Source organism: Nilaparvata lugens, chromosome 6, assembly GCF_014356525.2.
Source record: "Nilaparvata lugens isolate BPH chromosome 6, ASM1435652v1, whole genome shotgun sequence".
In the NCBI taxonomy this organism is placed as follows: domain Eukaryota; kingdom Metazoa; phylum Arthropoda; class Insecta; order Hemiptera; family Delphacidae; genus Nilaparvata; species Nilaparvata lugens.
Genome location: NC_052509.1, coordinates 18,797,419 through 18,822,193, shown reverse-complemented (window position 1 = coordinate 18,822,193; position 24,775 = coordinate 18,797,419). Strand labels below are relative to the sequence as shown.

Below are 24,775 nucleotides of genomic sequence, written 5' to 3'. Positions count from 1 at the left end.
AGATTTAGATTTGTAGACTCGTTCAATCAATATTATTATTTGAGCGTTTGTCTTTACAAACTCAACATGGAACCTTAACTTGTTAGTGGAATGAAATTAAAATGAGAATATAATTTAATTATAATTCAATAATTTATTATTATAGAATCATTATTAATTGATAATCATAATTGATTTACCAATTAATATTAATTTTCATTTATAATAAGATAAATTGACAGATGGACATAAATTGGCAATTGCATTTGTTCAAATGCTAATTAATGAATTATTATTATCGTTATTATCTAACATTAAATTACTGTATTCACATCATTCAATTGGAATTTTCGTTTGATAATAACTATTAAATAAATTGAACGATTTATTAATAATAGTTACAGTATATAATTATTTAATAATTATTGTTTTTTTGATGAGAGATAATTTTACTTCAAGATAGTTATAAAATGACATGGGCGACTTCAAACAATATTTTAATTGTCAAATCGACCATTGAGGCTGTGGCTGTGATTGACTTAGACCAGTTATAGAACTGGTTTAAGTTCTGTTAAGTTTTAAGGTTTAAGTCACTGTTAAGTTTGAACTAGTTGAGTTATAGCTAAGTTAAGTAATAGTCATAGCTATAGTCACTAAGTTAAGTTATAGTTATAGTCACTGACTATACTTAACTAACTTAATTATAACTAAGGTGACTATAAATAAATTCTATAACTGGTCTAAGGTGATTGAAGTGCACTTATATTAATCTTACAAGTTTCCTTGTGTTAAAATTCTTTCAACATCTGAGTTCAATGAGCAATTCTTAAAAAGTTTATGTGAATGAGGTAAAAATCCATTATTCTCAAAGCTTTTTTCTTTGTCTGCATCCTTATTTTCAAATAAAAAAATACAAAGTGCAAGCAAATGCAAAAGAGTTTATCACTTGTGAAATTAAATTTGGCGGCATCCAAAATGGCGTAAAGCATGCTTCCAGTGCTTTTTCCTTTCGTTCAGTCACGAAAAGTTGAATACTTTGTTTCATGTAAATCAGAAATATGTATTTTGAAATTTTAAAAATCTCAAATTTAACTGTTAACGAGAATATAGAATTTTATAAGCTATTCCAAAAACGCGCTCTGAAATCACAAAATTTGAAAATTCCGTTTTTCACCTGTCGAAGTGCACAGCCAATCACAGCTCGCGAATTCAGAAAACTTGTTTTAGGTTATGTTTGTTTGTAATTGAAGTTTGAATAACTTTCCATAAATTTTGCTTGTTTAACTTTCAATTTTTGAGTTTATAAACTGTAAACATTAGATTCGAACTTGTTTAAATGGTTCTTTTTAGTCTAGTATTAGTTTAACACCAGTTTTGGATCAAGTTCTAGATATTCATGGTGTGATTATCAATTAACTAATCATCAAGTCTACATTTCATGTGAAATAAAATTTTATAATTTAATTAAGTATACCGGTAAGTACTTAATTTTTTATAAAACATCCGTTTTTTAATTCTATTATCAAGAATTTCTTGAAGGTATTTATTAACATGGTATTTTATTTCAAAATATGGCTACTGATCTGATTGTACATCTAAGCTTTCTGCATGTTAAGGCAAGTTTGTAATATAACGATGATTATAGGTAACGATAAGTTTTATGAGTAAGTTTCATTTATACCTTAATAATTTTCAATATTTAAAGTATTTTTTCTATGAATCTAATTGTGTCCATGAATTAAAAAGTTGATATTTCATTTTCGCTAATATAACATAATTTACTTCAAACTAGTATTACAATAAGTTTGATTACTAAGGTCAGTAATTCTTAATTAACGACGTTAATTGTTATTAACCGGATTGGATAATCGCAAACAATGTTTACAAAATGATCGGGGATCATTCGTTGAAGCAAAATAGATAAGTTACAAGTGCAAATGTTATTACAGATGTACATTTTCCATTATTAAAGCTATTGCTCCAAAACTTCATTCTATTGTAATTTGACAAAATTGTAATGCAAAAAACTTTTTCAAAGAAAATGAGTCAACCGTTGGATGCAGAACTGTTGGATTTGACCAAGGAAAACATTCAACCACTCAAACACGGCAGAAGAGCTGATCAACTTTTCACAGCTCTACATGCTGAACTTGATACAAATGCACAGAAGAAGTTAGACGAACAAAGAGAGTAAGTTTCTCATTTATTTTTTTGACATTCTATTAACAAATGTTTTGTTTTCAAATTATGTACATTATTATCAAGAACCATATTGTTTATGTGTGAATCTAATGTCACGCTATGCATTTGAAACTGTCATCATTAGTTATTTACCTATTATTTTGGCCCAGTTGCACAAAAGCTTGTTGAATTTTATTAATTATTAAATGCCACGATAACCAATAAGAGAAGGCTTTTTTAAGAGAAAACTTCTCTGATTGATTCTTGTAGCATTAAATCACACTTGAAATTTAACAGGCTTTTGTGAAACCGGACCTAACCGCATTAGTTACTTATTACAACTAGGGAGCTATTAGTCAGACAATTTAACGTTAAGGCTGTGCAACAGGAAAAAACATCTTAATGGTGATTTTTTCCAAGTTTTCAATTTTCATTGTATCAAGTTATCGAAATAAAACAGTTTTCACTGGTAAATTCTTTCCGGTTATCACTTTTTTAGATATGAGCGCCAAAATTTTTTGGGACATCATTTCTACCTCGTAAAAGATAAATTCATGAGATCTAGATGATAAATTCTTCATGGTATTGTTTATTATTATCATTATTATTTATTTATTCAACAAAGACTTTGTTCTAGATCTTGCTATTGCAAATAACATGTTTAAACATGGTCTGTTTAATGGGACAAAGAAATACATGTCTTCTTCTTCTCTGTCTCTCCCCACCATGCCTTTACAGCGTTGGGGTAGCCTCGACCCAGTTCTTCCATACCCGTCTGTCCATTGCCATTCTTCTCATCTCCGGAACAGTAAGCGTTCTTACGTTCCATGCCCCAATCTTATAAAGTGGCTTGTCCGTTTATTAATCCGTAAATTCCTGTCCCGTCCGAGGCTAGTTGTAGTACTTTGAATCCGATGTAAACCGACGTGTGGGGGATTAACCCAACGACGTCCTCTTTGGAGCACTTCTTCGTCTGACTCCTATCCTTCGACCTGTCCGGCTTGGGTGGCCCTACTGGTAGTTACACTACCACCGGTATAGCTCTCCGGGTCACGGGAGTACTCAAGCCCCTCCACCACGACCAGGTGTTGTGCTTCCCAGAAGGGGGACTTTTTTAGATATGAGCGCCAAAAATTTTTGGGACATCATTTCTACTTCGTAAAAGATAAATTCATGAGATCTAGATGATAAATTCTTCATGGTATTGTTTATTATTATCATTATTATTTATTTATTCAACAAAGACTTTGTTCTAGATCTTTCTATTGCAAATAACATGTTTAAACGTGTCTGTTTAATGGGACAAAGAAATACATGTATTGAACAAAAGTAGGAACATCTATCTGAGTATTAAGAATTTTATGGAGCACAATTAGTGATAAATAGTCACGTCTTTTACTCAAGGATATTATTTGAAAAGTGCTTCTCAGATCATGCATGGACTGATCATATGGACAGTAAATATAATGTTTATTATAAAATAAATATCTAACAAATCTATTCTGTATGCGTTGAACTTGAATGTTAATATAGGAAACCAATTTGAACACTTCACTATAGTAATAAGTTAAAACTTGGTAAATATTAAATTAATAAACTTTGAAAATTGATTGTATAAAAAATTATGCGAATAGGCTAACAATTTTTGAGAATTTCAAAAATGATCAAAATAACTCAACCTTGAGTATTGTCATTATTTGAAAATGGAATAATTTTCTCAAAAATTGACATTTTAATGATTTCTTTTTTCGATCAACTTCCGTTTGATAATTTATCCTCGAAATTTCATCCAACATACAGAGCAACATGAACAGAATGCACTTCACTAGAAGAGGATGTCACAGTGGAAAAATAGAAATATTTTGATCCAAAACATCACAACCCATTAACATCCTCAATCCCATACCCTATTCGACATTGAAGATACCAACTGCTTGTACAGTATTTTTACATTCAATTTAAGCTTAATAATATCCTCAAATTAAAATCAACAACTAAGTTCCTATGTTGTTGTGAAGGTGTGTTTATGGTTGATGAGAAAGATAGCAATATTTAATGGAAACGCCTTGATATTTCCAAAACAAATAATTTATTAATACAACTTTAAATACTAGTTACGATTGTTACACCATTGTCAATCTCTAGTAACTCAGTTTAATAGAGTAAGCTATCTTTGGGGGTTAAATAAAAACTCAGGAAGTGAAAGTGTAAATTTTTCTTAAATTTTAAGGGTTGTGAGGCAGAGAGGACAAGGAGTCCTAACTCCGCTCTAATAAAGGCAAATAATCAATCAATCTCTTATTTATCTTGCCTACTTTATTGTATTCAGTCTCTTATAAATAATAAAAGTTTACTAGAGTTTGATAATGGTTTTAACAACCAAAATTAGAACAGTAATAAACCTACGTGGAGGAGAAGCATGAAGCATGATGATTTTTTCTTTACAATTTAGTAACATAAAATAATATCATGGTAAATATATATTTTGATTCAGTAGTCATTGACTATAATATATATTAATATACATGCACATGAAATCTGCACCACTTCCTGTCTGATTGACAATGGGAGCCCAGCTCTCGAAAATTTTCGTTTATAATGTAAGTTTTTAAGTGTTTTTAATCTATCTGTGTCGTGTGTATCCGGTTTCAATTTATATTATAAAACTAATATACATGATGATAAACGATGTATTCTATTGTTTGTCTTTTCAAGCAATAAATGAATTTGAATTTAGTATCTCAATTTTTTAAAATAATTTATTTGTTTTGATGAAATCAAATCGTTTTCATTGTAAACTTCTAATCTTTGAATATTGTGTTGTGTTTGTGATTGCAGACAGTTTGAGCTGGCGATTCGCATGTATGAAGGTGACGACCCCCTGGAGCCGAGATACCAGTTCGCTCATTGGATCGAGCAGACCCACCTGAAGCTGGGTCCAAACAGCAAGCTCCTCCCCCTACTCGAGGACACCATCAACCTGTACAAGGATGACCAGCGCTACAGGCAAGACCAACGCTTCATCGAGATGCTGGTCAAGTTTGTAAGTTCAATCATTCACTTATTCTTGTTGTTTGTCAATTTAATCTCGATTTATCTGTTATTTGTTGTGTTCTATTGAGTTCAATGATATTGAAATTACAAGTTTTGCAATCCAACTGACATGTTTTAAAATGTTTCACCTGGAAATTGAGTCACTCGTGAAAAATGTATGCTAAATTATTATATATACATCCATTTTTTTGTTATTTATTCATATGGCTTTTATTGGCAGAGAAATTCTTTTGGATGTTCTGCCTTGCCGTATTACCCAATGTCATTTCCTATTTACACTCAAGTTTATAGGTTCTTCAAACTCCTCTATAGGGTTTTTCAAGTTTTCTCGACAAAAATTTACACTTTCACTTCCTGAGTTTTTATTTTATGATGTTTAAAATGAACAAAATTTATTTCTAAATACAGATTCACTTTAAAAAGCAAACAAATATAAAATGTTGATAATATTGAAGCTGAAAACTTCACATCAAAAATTTCTCCATGGTTTTAAACATGAGTAGGCAATATGGAACCTATTTCAATTTTTATAATTCAAGCTATTATTGAACAACTTCCAACCAATTCATCCTTAACATTCGATGTGGATAGATACATAGATACATACACTATATTATTATCAACAATGAAGTTTAATAACAACCTGCAAAGGAGATCCTGAGTGCAGGTGTGAATCAATTGTAATTACATGATACAAAATAAAATCGCCATAGTAATAAAGAAAAGAAAGAATACAAAACAAAGGCAAAAATATTAAATCATATGCTCAACATCCTAAAATTTAGACATACACGAATGTATCTCAAACTCTTATTCATTAGATTAATTTAAAGTCGATGTACCTGTCAATCCATTCCTGTATAATTCTATTTAAATTCCCAGTCTATTTAAATTCCCACAAAATCTAGTGGTATTTTATTGATTAAATAATTGCAATAGTATTGAAGTTGATGTCTGCATATAGTAAGCTTTATGAGATGTATGTTGAATCTATTTGTACTGTTTGCCCGTATGTTTTAGGGAGTTGTATGAATTTTAAACTGATTTCTATGTTTGTTAGAGTAACGAATTACTCTTTTAATGTAGGTCTGTCTCAGAGTCGGGACATTTAGTTCGATGAAAATTTCTCTACTTGAATAAAGTCGTGGTCTTCCAAGAGCTGCTCTTATCATGGTTTTTGCAAAATAAAAACTTTTTTTAAATGTGTGTCAAAGGCGGCGCCCCAGACCTCTATTACATATTGAAATAATGAGTGGGCGTATGCATAATATACTTTCCTAATTATATCCAAATTTTTTATTTTATAAATAAAATAAATGTTGTAAGTAAATATTTAAAACCTCTGCGTCTGCAGGCATTGGTTCAACTTGATGAAGTAATCAGCATTATTCTCTGTTCTTGTTAGTTGTGGTACTCCACACAGAATATTTTGGAGAAGTATGAAAGCAGTTAGTTAAGAAGCCAGAAAGCCTGTGAGCTAATTGTATGAGAGAACGAGCGAAAAAGAGAGTGTAACTCATTTTTATAGAATTAGCATAAAAAACGGCAACAGTGTGCTCCTATTCTATCGTAAAAAAATTGGACATTAAGTCCAGGGCTGCAAACCAAAGTTTAAACGGACTATGCAAAAGCTTGTTTTCACCCCTGTATAATTCGCAGACAACTAAGAAGTCACATGAGTTCAGTTATGCTTATAAGGACTCAAGGATGCTATGTTGAAGCTGCAGGGGTACAGTATGCGAATTGAATTGTACAGTGGCTAAGGGTCTTCAATATAGTCTAAGCTTCCTATCAAATTCACCCCTTTTCAACTTATCCCCACCTGGTCACAACATATTGTTGGCGTAGGGTCTTTCATATATTCTAAGTTCAAAACTGAGTCGGATCAACTAGTGGATTAAACTTGAAATTCAGCATTTAAAAGAATAAAAATGAATAAATGAGCATTTCTTGATTCACTAAAAGTTCAGATTGACATTAAATTTAGACTGTACATAGCTCACCACACATGTTCATGCTTTAACTCTTGGGTACATGCCATATCCCATAATTATATAAGCTCTCAGTAGCAAGATCCTCAATAGCCAGTACTCAAGTTCAAGATTTACTTAGACTTTTAAGTGTAAAGTATTATACACAGTGAACGAGTATCAAGTAAAGTGTACTGTACTGTACTTCCTTGATTAGTTCGCCACTTTACTGTTCAGAATATTTCGGATTTATATGAATTCAATAATCTTAAAATCACAGCAATAGACTACACGGAGTACAATCTAGTATCTGTTTTTACTTTTCAGATAAACGCCCAAGTGAACCCCATCGAGCTGTACCAGTTGTCCTACAACCAGGGCCTGGGCACGATGTGTGCCATTTTGTACCATTCGTGGGCCGAGGAGTTGGACCAGAACAACGACTGGAGGCGCGCCAACCAGATCTACGAGTTGGGCATCATGAACCGAGCCGAGCCACTCGACAGACTCAAGCAAGCGCACCAACAATTCCAGCTGAGCGTCGGGCGGCGCATGATGAACCAGGTATGCTTACCATTCAACCAATGCTGACAGCTGGTGGTCAATCCCACTGTAGAGTCCACTTTCAAAGCTTATTTCGATACCGTATTCAGTTCGATTAGTTCTCAGATATTGCATTTATTCAAATGCTAATCCGCACAGTCCTCTCAATTAGATTTATTCTTGTCACAGTGTATTTAAGTCAGCATTTACAGTTTGTTGGCATTAACAAGTATTCACGATGTCATACTTAGTATGTATTTAGTATTAGGTAGGCTTAGTATGTCATATTAGTATGTAGGTAGTATTTTGGAGTGCCTCACTTAGTACAGAAGTTTAAAAGCGTAAGAATATAATATTATGAGACGATTTCCAGTGTCCTTTTTATCTACATACAATCCTTAATCCAAACGTCAATTCAAAGATTCAAAAAGAAGGTTAAAGCTACCTAACAGAAACGTCCCCGTTACTCGTTCATCTATACAATTCAGCCGTAATTAACCGTAGTTAATGACATTATTCTACTGTCGTCCAATCGTCCGATTTGTTCACTGATTTTGTTTGATGTCGTCTCTTCCAACGATTAATTTAATGGACGATTGATTTTTAATAATATTGAAATGAGTTCCAGACTTGCTCAACAGGGAACTCAGTTCATGATTATTTAGACGGCTGACACTTGTAATTGAACAATTCTTGTCTGTTAGAACACTCCTGTTAAAATTGACAGATGTACCTAACTCTTTCACTTTCACATATCTTTGCTTTCAAAATAACATTTTCTCATTTATTCCCAAGTGTTATGATAAAATATCATCACTTGTCATAATTGGGTTATTAATAAAGTCCGAGAGATATTATTTTTAACATGAAGATGGGAAACAAATTTCTCCTTCCTTAGTTTGTAGCATGGACAGAGTAATGGAGAGGAGTAAGCAGTGGGTGCTGTCACAAAAGTAGGGAGAATGCTGTCTGGTAGTGGGAGTATCAGTTGTCAGTGATAAGTGCAACATTTCAATTGTATTCTGTTTTAAATCCATAAAAATTTAAAAATTCCTGGCTTATATAGCCTATTTTTACAAAATTGATGAAAAAGCATGATCTTCCCGTTTGTTCTATTCCTATCAAAGTTTGCGAAAGGAACAAATATAATAGAGGTTTAGTGGTTCATTAGATTTAATGAGTATCCTAGAACTAAAAGTATAAAATGAATAAATATTTCTGTTGATAAGCAGTAATGCTTGTTACATCATTGAATCATTGTACTTGAATGACAATTCGAGTAATAGAATCTACTTTTAAATTGAAGGATGATGAAGAGGAAGAGGCAAGTAGCACGGTGAAGGCACCGTGTCGGCAGGCGTTCACCAAGCTGAAGAAGGCGCAGGTGAAAGGCACGCGGCTGACCACGCACGTCAATCCGGGCATTCTCAAGCTGCAGCAGCCTCTTATCAGCAACAACAATCGGCAAGCCGCCATACCTATATACCAGGTAATTGCTATTATATATAACCTATGAAATAGTATTATTTGATCCATTTATTTATACGTCCATCATGTCTTTCTTTTAGAATGACTTATCTGTTGACGTGGCAAAGTTTCGACAGTAATGTCCACTCTAACACCACAAAATACAGCATTTGTTATATTCTGTGCTAACATTTATCCAAAAAGGCACCATGTCGTTAGTAAATGAATAGGGGAGAGCTATAAAAAGTTTAATTTCATCCAATGATTTATACGTTCATATTTTGAAAACACAAATTTGAAATTGTCAATATTATTATAATATATACAGAACCAGGTTTCGTGGCTTTACCAGCCACATCTTCAGCTGTTTGTTTACAACTACTGTCTACCCAAGAGAAAATGGCGGAGGAGGAAGTGAATAGATGAGTAGGTAGTTGGAGAGGCTTGACATTTAGGTAGAGGAGTAAGTAGCTAGAGAGGCTAGCTCTCCCTGGTGTTGAGTTCAAAGTCAAGGCAAGGCTAGGTGTTCTAAAATGGTGGAAAGATCATTTACGATATTTTTGTTGATTTAAAGTTGTTTAAAAACAATGTTACACTTGTTGATGGTTTGAATAATTTAAACTATTACTAATTTAAACATATTACTATAAATTCATTCTGTTAGTTTAAATTATTCAAACCATCAACAAGTGTGACATTGTTTTTAAACAACTTTAAATCAACAAAAATTGTAAATGATCGTTCACCATTTTAGAACACCTAGCCTTGCCTTGACTTTGAACTCAACACCAGGGAGAGCTAGCCTCTCTAGCTACTTACTCCTCTACCTAAATGTCAAGCCTCTCCAACTACCTACTCATCTATTCACTTCCTCCTCCGCCATTTTCTCTTGGGTGACAGTAGTTGTAAACAAACAGCTGAAGATGTGGCTGGTAAAGTCACGAAACCTGGTTCTGTATATTATAATAATTTATGATAATAAAAAGTGGTTGACAATTTCAAATTTGTGTTTTCATTATGGAAAAGAACCACAACATCACTCACAACACAACTGTAACGTTCATATTTTATTTTTTATCAGAGTTGTGTTTGAATGTTCAAAGAGTATCTTATGAAACTACTACAATTAAAAAGTGTGGTATTTATCGTGAATATGTTGAACAGATTATAAGGCAAATTTTAATAGAACTTGGAGATGATGAAAGTAAAATCTTCAATCCAATCATTAGAACAACGTATTTATATTGAATTATTAATTCATTATACTCATTTATTCATAAATCAAAACAGTTTACTCCTTATCAGGTACGTTATGAGATTCGAACTAGTACATGAAAATAAATGAAGGAAAGTAGATTAAAGTAGATCATGCAGAATAAATCTGCTAGGTGACCAAACCGAACTCTGCTTCATATCTTTCTTGAGAACCGATTATGAATAAACCCCCTGTAATAACGTCAAGACATAAATTGTGTCTCAAATCTTTAATGAGAATCTTAGTTCTACCGTTATTAAAACATAGAATAGTAAAAGATAGAACATAATATACAGTAGAAGAGTTTCTTGAAGATCATTAAGCAGATAGGTAGATAATGTAGGCAGGTTTTACATAGTTCCAAGTACTGATATATATCTTATTTATCTCTTTTCTGTGTAGGGCTACTTGTAATAAAAATAGAAAGAAAAATAAAAATCTCAGTACCCTTTTTGAATTATTTAATCAAAACATGTTTCAACATTGATGCCATTTTCAAGTCAACTAGTAATTACTAGCCATGTAGTAATTTATAAATAAGCACAAAGCAATGTTATTATAAGAGCACTTTATTTAATATGTTGTCAAGTCATTACAGATCACACACACACGCACAACACCTGTGCCGTCATCATCTCACAGTGTCACCAACCTCTCAGTGTCATCAATGTTGAAACATGTTGTGATTAAATAATTCAAAAAGGGTATTGAGATTTTTATTTTTCTTTCTACTGATATATATCTTATATACTTTGTTTCTTTTCAATAATCTACATTGTTCTGGGTGTTCTTGATAATTCTAGTCAGTAAGTAACATAAATATTTACCAATAGTCTGATATTTGATTACAAATATATTTTCATTTATTGATGCACAATCGTTCGTATTATGAATTATTGTGAAGGAACCAACAGGCTCAGCCTGTAACTGAAATTGACTGTATTGAGAGCTTAATGTAATCACCCTTGTATTTTGACGATATTCAACTATGTAAGTCTAGACCTATTGTTCACAAGTCATGTTCTTTTTGGATAAATAAATATCTTTTCTGATAAATAAATTATGTGGTCCTTATGTTGTATATATTTAATTGTATACAACTTCAACTATTTTTTCATTTTTTTTAATGCTTGCTTGAGTTAATATTTCTTTTATAGTAACTAATTTATGAATTAATGTTGAAGGAAAATAATGAAGATAACTTCACCGGTGGAAGTTCGAGGGCGCAGATGGATCTGTTTCCGAAGACAGCTGTGATCAACAAGGAGAATTCGGTGAAGGCTGGTCCTTGGCGGAATCCGCATGGCAGCAAAAGTAGAAGCACTGCTGCTGCTCCTCCACCCTCCACTCCCAGTTTTCATGGCATGTATTTCGCAAATATTATGAAAATAATTCCTCTTCAAATTCAAAATTCATTCCTTGGATTACAGTTTTTAATTTTTACTAATAGTAAAATATGTGTCGATGCCAGCAAACCATTATTTAAATTTCACTTTCATGATTCCGTAAACTCTAAACGAAGGTTATGTACAATGAAATTTTCTTTTGTTATATCCACTGTAAACTGTCAACAGTCTGCATTAACATCAATACTTCCCACTCTAGCAATGCTGACTGATTAAAGTGAATCTCACTATAGTAAAGGTTTTTAATAATACTGTAATGCCCAAGCTTTGATTTTTAAAGAACATCTATCTGCAGAAAATAACATTACATTTATATAAACACTAGCTTGCCCGGCGAACTTCATACCCCCAAAAAGTCAATGTATCTCATGTCACACTTGACTAATTGGTGAATCATGAAATTTATCTGGCAATCAATATTTTCATTTACTTCTCAATGCGGACTTCCTATGTTCTTGTTCATGCAGCATTAATTATTACGAAAACATGTTCTTCTCAATCAGTTGGTAGTAATATGTATCAGTAAAGTGTTGAATTAAAAAAAAAAAAATATATATATATATATAGTCGAACCTCTGTATAACGAAGTCGATTATCCCGAGAAAAAATTCGCTGCCGAGAGGTATTCGTTATTGAGAGGTTCTGTTAAGAAAACTGCCAAAAACTCCTATGGATCTTATAATATCGTATCACGGCGGTAAATAAATGAATATGGTACATAAAACATATCATCGCGAATGTAGGTAGGGTCCCTATTAGGCCAATATTAATATAAAAATTTAAAAATTCATGCTGTTGAAAAAACATGTTTTTTTAATATTTGTAGAATGTAATAAGTAAACTCACCAATTTATTTCCAGAAAGCTTGATTTGTACTATTAGTAGAACTTAATCAAAGTACATACTCTGTAGCAATATTTTTCAACTTTTTACACTACTATTAGATGGAACGCAAAATACGGTTATTTTGTCAATAACTTCACTATAAATACTATAATAACTCAAATTTCCTATTTTTTTTGTTTTATATTTGAAAAAGTGAGTAATATTGGTTGAATTTTGCATTTGAATAAAACATCATGTTCGATAAACGACTCACATCTATTCAAACAGTCGGACATGTCTGGTACACTATTTTTCAGTTTTAATCCTTGCCTGATAATTTTGAAAGCCTCTAGAACTTCTTGATCTGACGGATTCTTCTCCTCAGGTTCGTCACAGTCATCATCATCATCATCATAGTCAGTTCAAAGAATTGTGAATGTGTGACAAAAGCAAGAATGGGAAAGTCCAGTCGTTCACCTGCCTGGTCTTCCATAATGACAAGCTCTTGGAATTTTATTTCCGACATGTGTTTCACCCCCTATTGACTGTCTACCACCCTAACTTCTTCCTACCTGAATTGCCATTATTTTTAGACTATTGACCTTTCTGCTTCATATACACACTACACTTTGTATGTTGAAGTCAAGAGAAAACTTTTTTGTTGAGAGGTCCGAAATTTGTTAAATAGAGGTAAATAAGCAGCAAAAACTCTAAAATGTCATGGGACCAGGTGAAAATTCGTTGTGTAGAGGATTTCGTTGAGTGGAGGTTCGTTATAGAGAGGTTCGACTGTATATAGGTTAAATCAGTGTTTCAAAGATGAATTTAATGTTTTCATAGTTGTTGATTGTCAATAGATGGTCCAGGAAATATGTAATGTACGATGAATTACACAGAATTCCATATTATTTCCATCTTCCACTTGAAATGAATATAAGCTAAGCTAAATTTTGAAAATGTAAATTATTCTGTCATTCTTTAGTAATTAATGAATGCAATATGAAGAACTCTCTTTCATGAGGTAAATAATTTTTTAGCAACATTTTCCAGTTTCTCAATGATAAGGGAGTGATGATTATCTTTAGTATAGGTCTTCTAAGGACCCATTATCTACAGCTGGTACCAATCAACTGCACTTCAACTCCAAACTACCATTTTAATACCAGTGAACAATTTATGACAGGTTGACGTGTTTATTACAGCTGGTAACTTTAGTTGCTAAATCATATTATCACAATATGATCTTGAATCATGATCATCTTTCCGTTTTTCGGTTGCCTCTCGGCCGAAAATTTCGAAAAAATAGGTCTGTAAAATGGATTAATAAATAATTATTATCAGCCCCCCTATTAAAATTTGACCATCCCCAATATTCTCACAACATATTCCCAAAGTTTTATGCCGTTTATCAAGTATTTTTCAAGTCTATAGGGAACAAACAAACACACAAACAGACATTCATTTTTATATATAGACTAGCTTACCCGGTGAACTTCGTACCGCCAAAAAGTCAATGTATCTCATGTCACACTTGACTTTATTTGGTGAATCATGAAATTTATCTGACAATCAATATTTTCATTTACATCTCAATACGGACTTCCTATGTGCTTAGTCATGCAGCATTTATTATTCCGACATTGCAACATATTCTCAATCACTTGGTAGTAATATCTATCAGTGAATTGTTGAATTAAAAAATTGATACCGGTAGGTTAGATCAGTGTTTCAAAGATAAATTTTAATGTTTTCAAAGTTGTTGTTGGTCCAGGAAATATGCGATGTACGATGAATTACACAGAATTCCATATTCTTTCCATCTTCAATTTTAGGATGAAAATATGCTAAGCTAAATTCAAAGAAAAATTCAATCTAGTCTGTCATTCTTTGGTAATCAATTAATGATTGCAATATGAACAACTCTCTTTCATGAGTTTCTCAATGATAGGGGAGTGGTAATAATTATTATTTGGATCACAGGGTGACGTGTTTATTATACAGCTGGTAACTTTAGATGCTAAACTATAAGTAGCCACTCGGCCGAAAATTTCAAAACATAGGTCTGTAAAATGGATTAATAAATAATTATTATTAGAACCCCTATTAAAATTTATGGTGAGAAACCATCCCCAATATTCACACAACATATTCGCAAAGTTTTATGCCGTTCTGTCAAGTAGTTTTCGAGTCTATAGGGAACAAACAAACAAACAAGCACACAAACTAACAAACACACATTCATTTTTATATATAGTGATTACTGTAATCTCTGTTAAACGAGAATCAACTAACATTTTGTTCCAGCATTATTTTAACAAAGGTTTTATATTTTTCAGGATTCAGTGATTTATTTCATTATGCTAACCTTAATAGCGAGATTTACATTATGAAGTCAATCAATCAATCAATCAATAGTTTATTTTTCCTTCATACAATGCATACATGAATGTATAATTACATAAATACAATTGACAATTAACAATATAAGTAAAAGTAAAATAGTATTATTATTAAATACGGAAAGTCCCTGAAAAGGTTAAAAACCTGAGCGCAGGGGCCGAGTGTTATTACTAATACAAAATTATTTCTAAGATAAATAAAATTGGTGGATTCCTATTAACATCTAAATTTGAAAAAATACAAAGAAGGAAAGTAAAAAAAAGTAAGAAAATACGAGATAATAAAATAAAAAAGCAGACATTCTTGAATGATTGTGAACTTATCCTAGTTACAATATTACAAGAAATCACTTATCCTAGGATGTGAAGAAGCAATCCATAAATCTATCTCTCTCAGAAGTCTTCCATTCAAATTATCTGTTATAAAAAAAGTAGGTATCACATTTATAAGCTTATAACAATATAATCAAACTGTCTTCTACAAATGGATAGAACTGCATTGTGTGGTTCAAAGGTAATGGTTGAGGGACGGAGATTGTAAGGCGATATACGGAGGTTGAAAAGTTCTCTATGTTTATTAATGTAAATAATCAAATTCTTTATATACAGCTGCTCAACCGTCAATACATTCAATTCAATAAAAATACTGTCACTTGGAAATCGTTTAGGTTTGCCCAAAATTGCCTTTAATAATGCTTTTTGGATGGTGAATATCTTATTGAAGTGATTCGAATAAGATGCACCCCAAATTTTTATACCATACTGAAGATGAGATTGAATGTAGGCAAAGTAAACTAATTTTGAAACGGCTATGTTACCCAACCTGCTGATATTATAAAATTTGTTTATCCAGTGCTTGAGTTTATTACAAAGCTTATCTATGTGAATATCCCATCGCAAATGCTGATCAACTATAACGCCTAGATATTTAAAATAATTTTCTCTTTTCAATTTAGAGCAGCCACAGCTATCGTTCGAGATTGAAAGAGTACAGTTTAAATCATGAATATGAATGTGGTCTAGATCAAGTGGTTGGCCAACCATATTGGGAGAGAAGGTCATGAAGACGCTTTTATTCGAATTAAGAGTGAGAATGTGCTCATCTAACCAGGTCTTAACAGTCTTCAATCCCAACTCTGCAGTTTTCTTCACCTCCTCCCAAGACGGTCCGGTAAACACTAAAGCGGTATCATCCGCAAAAGCGAGTGTCACACAGTTTTTCAATTCAAGTTTGATTAAATCATTAATATATAGAAGAAAGAGAATCGGAGATAAAACAGTTCCTTGAGGAAGACCGTAATCATTCAACTGTTTAAAACTAGTTTTATTTCCTATAGTAAGGATTTGGTATCTATTTGTTAAATAACTGCCAAATAATTTGAGGGGTAAACCGCGTATGCCAATCTTTTCTATCTTTTTTTAGTAATTTGGAATGTGGGATTGTATCAAAAGCTTTGGCTAGGTCCAGGAAGGTAGCTATTGTTTTTTATTTTCAGTGAAGTTATTTGAAATTGTTTGGGTTAAGAGGGTTATAGAATCAATTGTACTTTTGTTCGCCTGAAATCCATATTGGTTTTTATGAATGACATTATGTTTAAGTAGGTAACAAACTAGCTGGGACTTGATCAATTTTTCAATTAGTTTAGCGATACCACTCAGCAGACTGATTGGACGGTAGTTTGTTGGGTCTTTATGATCACCAGACTTATGTAGCGGTATAATATTTGCCAACTTCAAACTATCAGGAAAGCAGCCTTCCAAAAAACAACGGTTAATTATTTCTGAGAAGGGTTTTACAATGTGAGGCCGGATAATTTTCAAACATTTATTACTTATTCTATCAATTCCCGGAGCAGAGTTATCATTTAGAGAACTTAACAAAGTAGATATTTCAATTTCAGTGGTAGGTGTTAGGAAAAAAGATACATGATCTCTTATAGATGAATCCCTAAACTTATTTCCCACAGATGAGATGGGATTTTCGCTTTTCAGTTTTTCAGCATAGTTCTTACCTACTTCGGCGAAGTGGATATTTAAAATATCAGCATCAATTTTGGGAGGAGTTGATTTTCGTTTTCTTCCCAACATCTCATTTAACGTGTCCCAGACTTTCTTTACATTATTTTTATTTTGGCTAATTTTATTTTTATAATAATCACATTTACTCTGTTTCAATAATTTATTCAGCATATTCCTGTAAGCGATAAATTCGTTTTTTAAAATAACATTAAAAGGTTGCTTTGAGAGGCTTTTAAATAATTTATCACGTTTAGCAATTGACAGAACGAGACCCCTGGTGATCCAGGGTTTCAATGATTGAAATTTATGCGGAATATGCACTTTAACAGTTGCTTGTTCAATGTAACTAGTTATCTTTTCGGTGAAGAAAAGCATTTGTTCGTTTACATGTAAGTTTGGGTTACGCACACCTTCCCAATTCTCCTCCCCAATAGATAACAGTAATTTATTATAGTAAATTTTCTTATAAGAATGGACAGGTTTAGCGGCTTTAAGAAAATCAATTGAAAGATCAACATGAATACTGATACAAAAATGGTCAGTAATGCTTGTTTTGATAATTGAGCTAATTACATTATCAGGATTAAAAGTAGAGTTTTTAAAAAAAATATGATCAATGCATGATTCTGTGCTGCCATGAACTCTGGTAGGCTTATTATTAATATAAGACTTCAAACCATTTAAGGATAGTGTGCTAAAATAATCGCTGGAAATGGTATTATTATCATTTAAGTGAATATTGATGTCACCTGCAAAGATTATATTAGCTCTATTTCTGAGAGATAGCAAGCATTCATCTAAGCTGTTCAGAAACGTATCTGCATTCGATGCAGGCGATCTATAAACAGCGATAATTGTAATCTTATCTTTTACTCCTGGCACTTGTACATCCAAGCAGACAGAGCTTGCTTCAGTAATCTCACAAGTTAACTCGTCTACGATTAAGCTATTTTTGAAAAATATACAGACTCCGTCACATTTGTTAATTTTACCCAACTTATTTATTACTGAATATCCGTTCAAGCTGAAATTGAAATTATCATCATCAACCACCCATGTTTCAGTCAGAATAATTATATGGAAATCAACTGAGCAATTACTAATTATATAGGAAAAATCGTCAAAGATTTTATTCAAGCTTCTAATATTTAGGTGAATTATATTAAGAAAGGAATTGCATAATCTATCACCAAACAACTCTGTCTTGCACTGGAAAATATTCTCTATTTCGATCGTATTGTAACATTAAAGGGAAATCTGCTCATCAAAATCAGTTTCTAGAACCATAAAAAAGAAAAAATAAAAGATTATAAAATGAAGAGACTAAAAAAGTTATGGAAAATGGAATAAATTAAGAAAATAAATTAAGATTAAAAATTGAAAATAAGATATTATTGAAACCGACTCCTTGGTTCCTCAAGACGCCACAAAATTATAAATTATTATACAACAATATAACAAAATATTAAAACAATATAATATTATAAATCAATCAACCTTATTATCAAATTAGTCGTATGAACAAATCTACTAAATTTAAATGATAAACTGGAAATAAATAGAATTCAAAAAGAAATAATAAGAGAGTCTATTTGCTTTTTTCTGCTATTATTTTATTTCTAAGTTCATTCTTGGTTATCCTGATTTTTAGTTTTTATTGTAACAAATACTAAAGTTATTAAGTTTTCATGAATTTTGAAAGATCCTCCTCATCTGAAATTCTTTTTGCTGGTGAACCCTCCCTCTGCCTAACCATAATCTTTCCCTCCTTTACCCATACATAGGCTAACTCGCCATTTCTGGCCATGTTTTTAGCTTTCCCAAGAAGGATCTTATTGAGCGCGGTTAAATGATCGTTGATGTAAATATTCTGAGGTGAAAGATTAGGATGAATATCGGTGGAACACAGGTTTTTCTTTTTCTTTGCAGCATCTCTCCATTGTAGTTTTGTAGTCCGCGAAACGAAACGAACGATGATTGGTTTAGTTTTTTTCTTAGCTGAAGGGACCCTGTGGGCGATGGAAATATCCTCTCTTTTGAATGGAACTCCTACTGCCAGGGCTGTAGATTGTAGCACAGAATAAACATCTTCATTTCTGGTTTCCGGGACTCCCACAATTTCTAAATTATCGGAATACGAATGCTGTTTTAGGTCATTAATAGCTCGTTGCAGTTTTGAATTTTCAATAGCCAGTTTATCATAACTAGTTTTCAAAGCGGTATTTTCATCACAGACTTTCTTAAGCGTGTTTTTCAATTCAACAGTAATACTATTTAAGTTGGAAATAGTATTATTCAGTTCCTCAAATTTACAATTAATAAATTCAGTGAAAAACTCTTTTAAAGAGTCTAAATTGTCTCGTTGATCACACTCAGAGTTTTTTTCGCTTTGAGACTCACACTTACTTTGAAGTCAGCACCTGATTAACATTGGTTTGGTTTGTCTCTCAAGGCAAGGATCATAAGACTTCTACATTTCAGTAAACAGGTCCTACTTCTTATGACAACATTTAAACCTACTTGTATTTTTATTGCTATAAAAGTATTTTTCCATTCAGTTTGTAATAATAAAACTTCAAGGTTATATTTTTTATTGCAATCTAGTCTAAAAAGACTAATCAGCAATTTTTCGTAATATAATAATGGGTTAAATAATAATAAGATAGGTAGTTCTCACCAGAACTACTACTTCTAGCTAATAACTTGGAATTAACAAATATTAAAAGATAACAATAATAAAAATCTGGTGTGGCGCACTCACACAACTTTCCTTGCCGTTATGAAAATTGATCACCAGACGCTAGTGTTCCCGCGCATCTCAAGTCTACTACTATTCAAAGATCTGAGCCAGCTGGTGACAGGACAATAACGCTGGAAACACACGAGGTCTGCTATCTCTTCATAGTGAATAATTATTTAATAGAATCAACATTGCCAAGAGTTTGCAATTATTGAAATAATCACATTTTCTCGAATTTCGAGCTTATTTTCAATTTTAGGTGAAAATGTAACTGAACATTAATTGTAGAGATTTTTATGCTCAATCTTTTTCACTTGAAATGTTTTGTTTGAATTGTATCTGAAGCCTGATAGTTGGGAATCTAAAATCAAACTTTGCATAGATGGGGCGGAGCTCCTGAAATTTTTACAGATATAGGACTTGTGGCAGTTGATAGAGCTTATCAATAACTATTTTAGGTATGAATTTGATCAAAATCGTTGGAGCCGTTTTCGAGAAAATCGCGAAAACCTTGTTTTTGACAACATTTTCGCCATTTTAGCCGCCATCTTGAATCGCATTGGATCGAAATTGTTCATGTCGGATACTTATAGTGTAAGGACCTTAAGTTCCAAATTTCAAGTCATTCCGTTAATTGGGAGATGAGATATCGTGTACACAGACGCACATACACTCATACACACACACACACACCACACACACACACACACACACACACACACACCACACACACACACACACACACCACACACACACACACACATACACACACACACACACACACCACACACACACACACACACACACACACACACACACACAGACCAATACCCAAAAACCACTTTTTTGGACTCAGGGGACCTTGAAACGTATAGAAATTTACAAATTGGGGTACCTTAATTTTTTTCGGAAAGCAAACTTTCCTTACCTATGGTAATAGGGCACGGAAAGTAATAATGGGTTGAATAATAATAAGATAGGTAGTTCTCACCAGAACTACTACTTCTAGCTAATAACTTGGAATTAACAAATATTAAAAGATAACAATAATAATAATAATAATGTATAAATAAATAAGGTTATCATTAAACAAGGTTAAATTTAAAGTATTATTGATACAAATATATAAATTATACTGGCGAGGAGAGTCGTACGGATAGTTCCACCTCGTACCGACTTTGCCATATTTTAAAGAACATAATGTTTCTTCCACTCTGGGTTGTGGTAGAGAACTTAATATCAACTTGCAATTAAATCTAATCCTATTGTAAAACTGTATTTTGCAGTGCACCAAGACGCAGAAGAAGCAAATAAAACAAACTACCAGACTCCGATTGTTCCGCGAGCGCTGAAGTCGATCAGAGCGATTGACATAGCTTGCCCCGTGGCCATCTTTGAGGCACCCGATCCTACCAAGAAAGTGATGTACGCCAAGCACAAGGTCTATGTCGGAGGCCGCGAATTTCAGCTGGAGGAAATCAGGGCTGCCATTTACAATAAACGACACGCTATTCAAAGTAAGATTTCTTCAATTATTTTATTTCATAGGCTTCATGTAGTTCTATGAACTACAGTCGTTATCATTCATTTGTATTTATAATAAAATGTTATTATTCCAAAAAAAGTTTGTTTAAACTGAATTGTAATCAAAATAGGGCTCAATTTATAAAGTTGTTTCAAGACTTGACCCAGCTTTGGTGTATTGGTCTGAACTAGAACCGTAATGATAAGCTGCAATAATCGATGCACCACAAGAAAGTGTTTGGATATTCCGTAATCTGCTGTGGATATGTGGATACTCGTGATGTTAGCAAACTTTAGCAACCTTTAGTTTGCAAACTAACCCGAACTTGGTTGAGATTGATGTGTCTGCTAAGCATAAGCTAGAAGAATAGAATAAAATGACTGCTTTTATTTTATACCTGGGAGAGCGAAGTTAGGGCGCAGTCGGCCCTCTCTTACACTTAACTCAAGGTTAGATACTTATGAATAGGGGGAAAAACATGGGTCGATGTTTGAAAATAAACTTTGGAAATAACCTGAATATTAGGCTATTTATCCATTTTCTTGAAGGGCGAAATAGAGTTTAGGCCGCAGCCATGTATCTTCCATTCAACCGTCCTAAATAATATAAATTATACTTTCCATACTTATAAATACAGCTTTATACAGGGTAATGCATGACATTTAAAGCTGCGTACACATATACGCGCCTCCAACCCGCACCGAGCACGCTCCGCCCTCGTACCGCCCTCGTTCCTCCATCGCACCGCAGTCGCTACGCCCCCGCTCGGCAGTCGCACCCATCATGAACGTTACGGAAGATGTTAGCTCTTCTCGCGTTCCCCGGGCGAACAACTCTTGCTCCCCGGTCGATCATCAATCGCTCTGCTGGAGTGACGTTCGGTTGCGGAGCAGAGCGAAAGTCTGTACGCACCTTTATGCTTGAAATGCACCGAAAATATATTATATACGAAGTGTAATATATTTTGAAATTAGAGGAAAAAACAATGTATGAATTACAAAAACACTACTAATGATCAATGGTCAAATGCCTGCTGGTTCATTCCGAATTTTGTAATTAATATTATTGTCATAAATGAATGAATGATGAATATAATGGATAAAACTATATTCCTATTAATACTCTTTTTTGGAACTAAATTCGGGATGAATTGTGTGAAAATGATCTAATTTTATATCAGACGGTTTCATTATATTTAAATTCGAGAGGGGAATGGCTCAAGTTTTGCCTTTTTTCTCCCAATCATTTCAATGATAATAGTCTGTATAAACCAAGAATAAGTCGTAACAATTTTCCTCAATTTTCAGCTGGCCAAAAGGACATGTGCGAATTTCAAACACCAATGATCCACTTTGGGAAGAAGAGCAGCGCCTCTTGCCGTTCCGTGGCCCCGGCGACCGCGAGCACTCCGCATCCCGAGCCCAAAGCGCTTCCCGTCCGACTTTTCGCTGACGACAGCGATAATTCCGACGTGGACGACGACAAAGATGGCCAAAGCATCAAGTTTTACCGAAACGACAAAAACCTGATCAGCGATGACGTCATGGGCTGCGAGGTAGGAGTGGAAAAGTTGAGCTCTAGCGGACATGTTGATGAGCTTGAAATTGCTGAGTCGGAAAAATTGGCTTTGGCCACAAATGGCAACGATAAAGTACCTGAATTAGAAAATTGTGATGAAGAACCCAACCACGAGAACATTGCTACAAGCTTGGATCCCACCTTCGAAAAATTGAAGATTTCTCAAGAAGTGCCTTCTACCTCTAACGACAATAAACACGTACCTGAATCCAGTAACTGTGATAAGAAAATCAACCAAAAAAGCTCAAGAAGTACCGAAACAGATTCTAAACCGGCAACTAGTTCAGCAGTCGCATCATCCTCCCGAGGTTTTGTCAATGGATTAGACTTGGATAAGCTCAACATCTCAGTCAAACAAGAAAAAGTTGGCAGAGAAAAAGACCCTTCACTGGTGAAGAAGAAGAGCAGCTCTAATCTAAGCGAACAGAAACCTGACCGAATGAAAATTAAAAAGAAAACTAAACCTCCCTCGGGTATGGCGTTTTCCATTTTCACTGAATAATTTCCATCATAAGACATAGAACCTGACAATAAGACTTTCCTAGATTGAAGGTTACCAGTGATAAGAAGGCTTTTGGTGATTGACGATTTCTGTAAGTAATCAATGGACTTCCATACAAATTTCTAAGTTAATTTTCTCAAAAGTCATCTTTGTAAAGTTATCGAGTGATAGTGTCTCCATGTCTTACATTGAAAACCCTCATCAACTTGGGTAGTAATAATTGCTAAGTAGAATATTTTAAGAAGTTTAATCTCAACGAATTTTAAATGTTAAAACATTAGGGAGTTTTCCTCAGGGTTTTAAAATTTTGCTCAACTGTATCGAATTTGAATAACATAACGCAAATTTTACCGTTATTCAGAAATAGTCTACATATCTCAGCATAGAGAAATCATAACTAGTTCTATATATCTTCAAATAATTGTTCTCATCTTCATCTTGTTATTTTTACTATTTCAATTTGTTTAAACGTTCTACGTATTTTTCAGAACTGCATTTAGAGTGTTATCTTTCCAGTAGTAACTACGACTAAGTTTAGAATTCTACGTTTATTTTTGTTATAAAAGTTTACATTCCAGTTTACATGAACGAACCCCCTCTTATCTGGTGGCATTTTCTAAAAATCATAATTTGTATTATATCTACTTCTCATAGAGCAGTTTACAGTTCATTAGTGGTAATTTATATCAACAAAATGTATTATGAGTTTATCCTAGAGATTAATATAAAGGTTCCATGACTGTGAATATTGATGACAAACGGGTAATTTGGATATGTCAAAAAAGTTCTCACCTAAGGTACTATTTTCTAGATCTGGCTTTCCATAACAAACAGTTTATTACTTTAGTCCATTTTTATGTATATTTTAGTTGTACTAACCATTAGATTCTAGCTGTATACTGCCAATTTATCAATCAAGCTCGTGGCATTGCATAATTTTAGCAATAAAACTCTCTTTTCATCACTATAAGTTTTTATAAAAGGTTTAAATAAATGTTTGACTTTTTAAATGACTTTGAATAATTTAAATAATTATGTATTCGTCTGTTGAATTTGTTTAGTTTCAAGTAGTTTAATTTAACCTAGTATAACATTCACAATTCACTTTATATTATTTTATGGTGAATTGGAATAATTCCTCTGTAGATATTCGAATTACAAAAAGTTGTATAGATTTTGAAATAAAATTCCAATTTTTCTTTAATTTTGGATGATGCTGATGCCTAAATAAAGTATTTCATGTCTCATGTGCGTGTGTAAGGAGACGGATGAACATTAGTGTATATTAGACATTTTTTGTATTTTTCCAGTGATTCTCAATAATTTTTTCTA

The 24,775-nt window shown here is 33.0% G+C and overlaps 1 protein-coding gene across 1 annotated transcript; it reads left to right on the top strand.

The window, feature by feature from the left end:
• The first annotated feature begins 1,180 nt into the window (after positions 1-1,180).
• Positions 1,181-24,647, top strand: LOC111048718 (mitotic checkpoint serine/threonine-protein kinase BUB1 beta). The gene is made up of 8 exons (XM_022334667.2): positions 1,181-1,455; positions 2,018-2,169; positions 4,999-5,203; positions 7,512-7,748; positions 9,034-9,216; positions 11,634-11,811; positions 21,125-21,355; positions 22,671-24,647. Exons 2-8 carry the CDS (start codon positions 2,021-2,023, stop codon positions 23,441-23,443), a joined length of 1,956 nt encoding a protein of 651 aa, XP_022190359.2. The 5' UTR covers positions 1,181-1,455; positions 2,018-2,020; the 3' UTR covers positions 23,444-24,647.
• The last annotated feature ends 128 nt before the right edge of the window (positions 24,648-24,775 follow it).

Bases quoted from the DNA above. Each gene is read 5' to 3' on its own strand.
- LOC111048718 (XM_022334667.2), top strand. From the start codon at position 2,021: ATGAGTCAACCGTTGGATGCAGAACTGTTGGATTTGACCAAGGAAAAC. The intron at 9,217-11,633 runs GTAATTGCTATT...TTAATGTTGAAG, and splicing joins CCGCCATACCTATATACCAG to GAAAATAATGAAGATAACTT. The intron at 11,812-21,124 runs GCATGTATTTCG...TGTATTTTGCAG, and splicing joins CTCCACTCCCAGTTTTCATG to TGCACCAAGACGCAGAAGAA.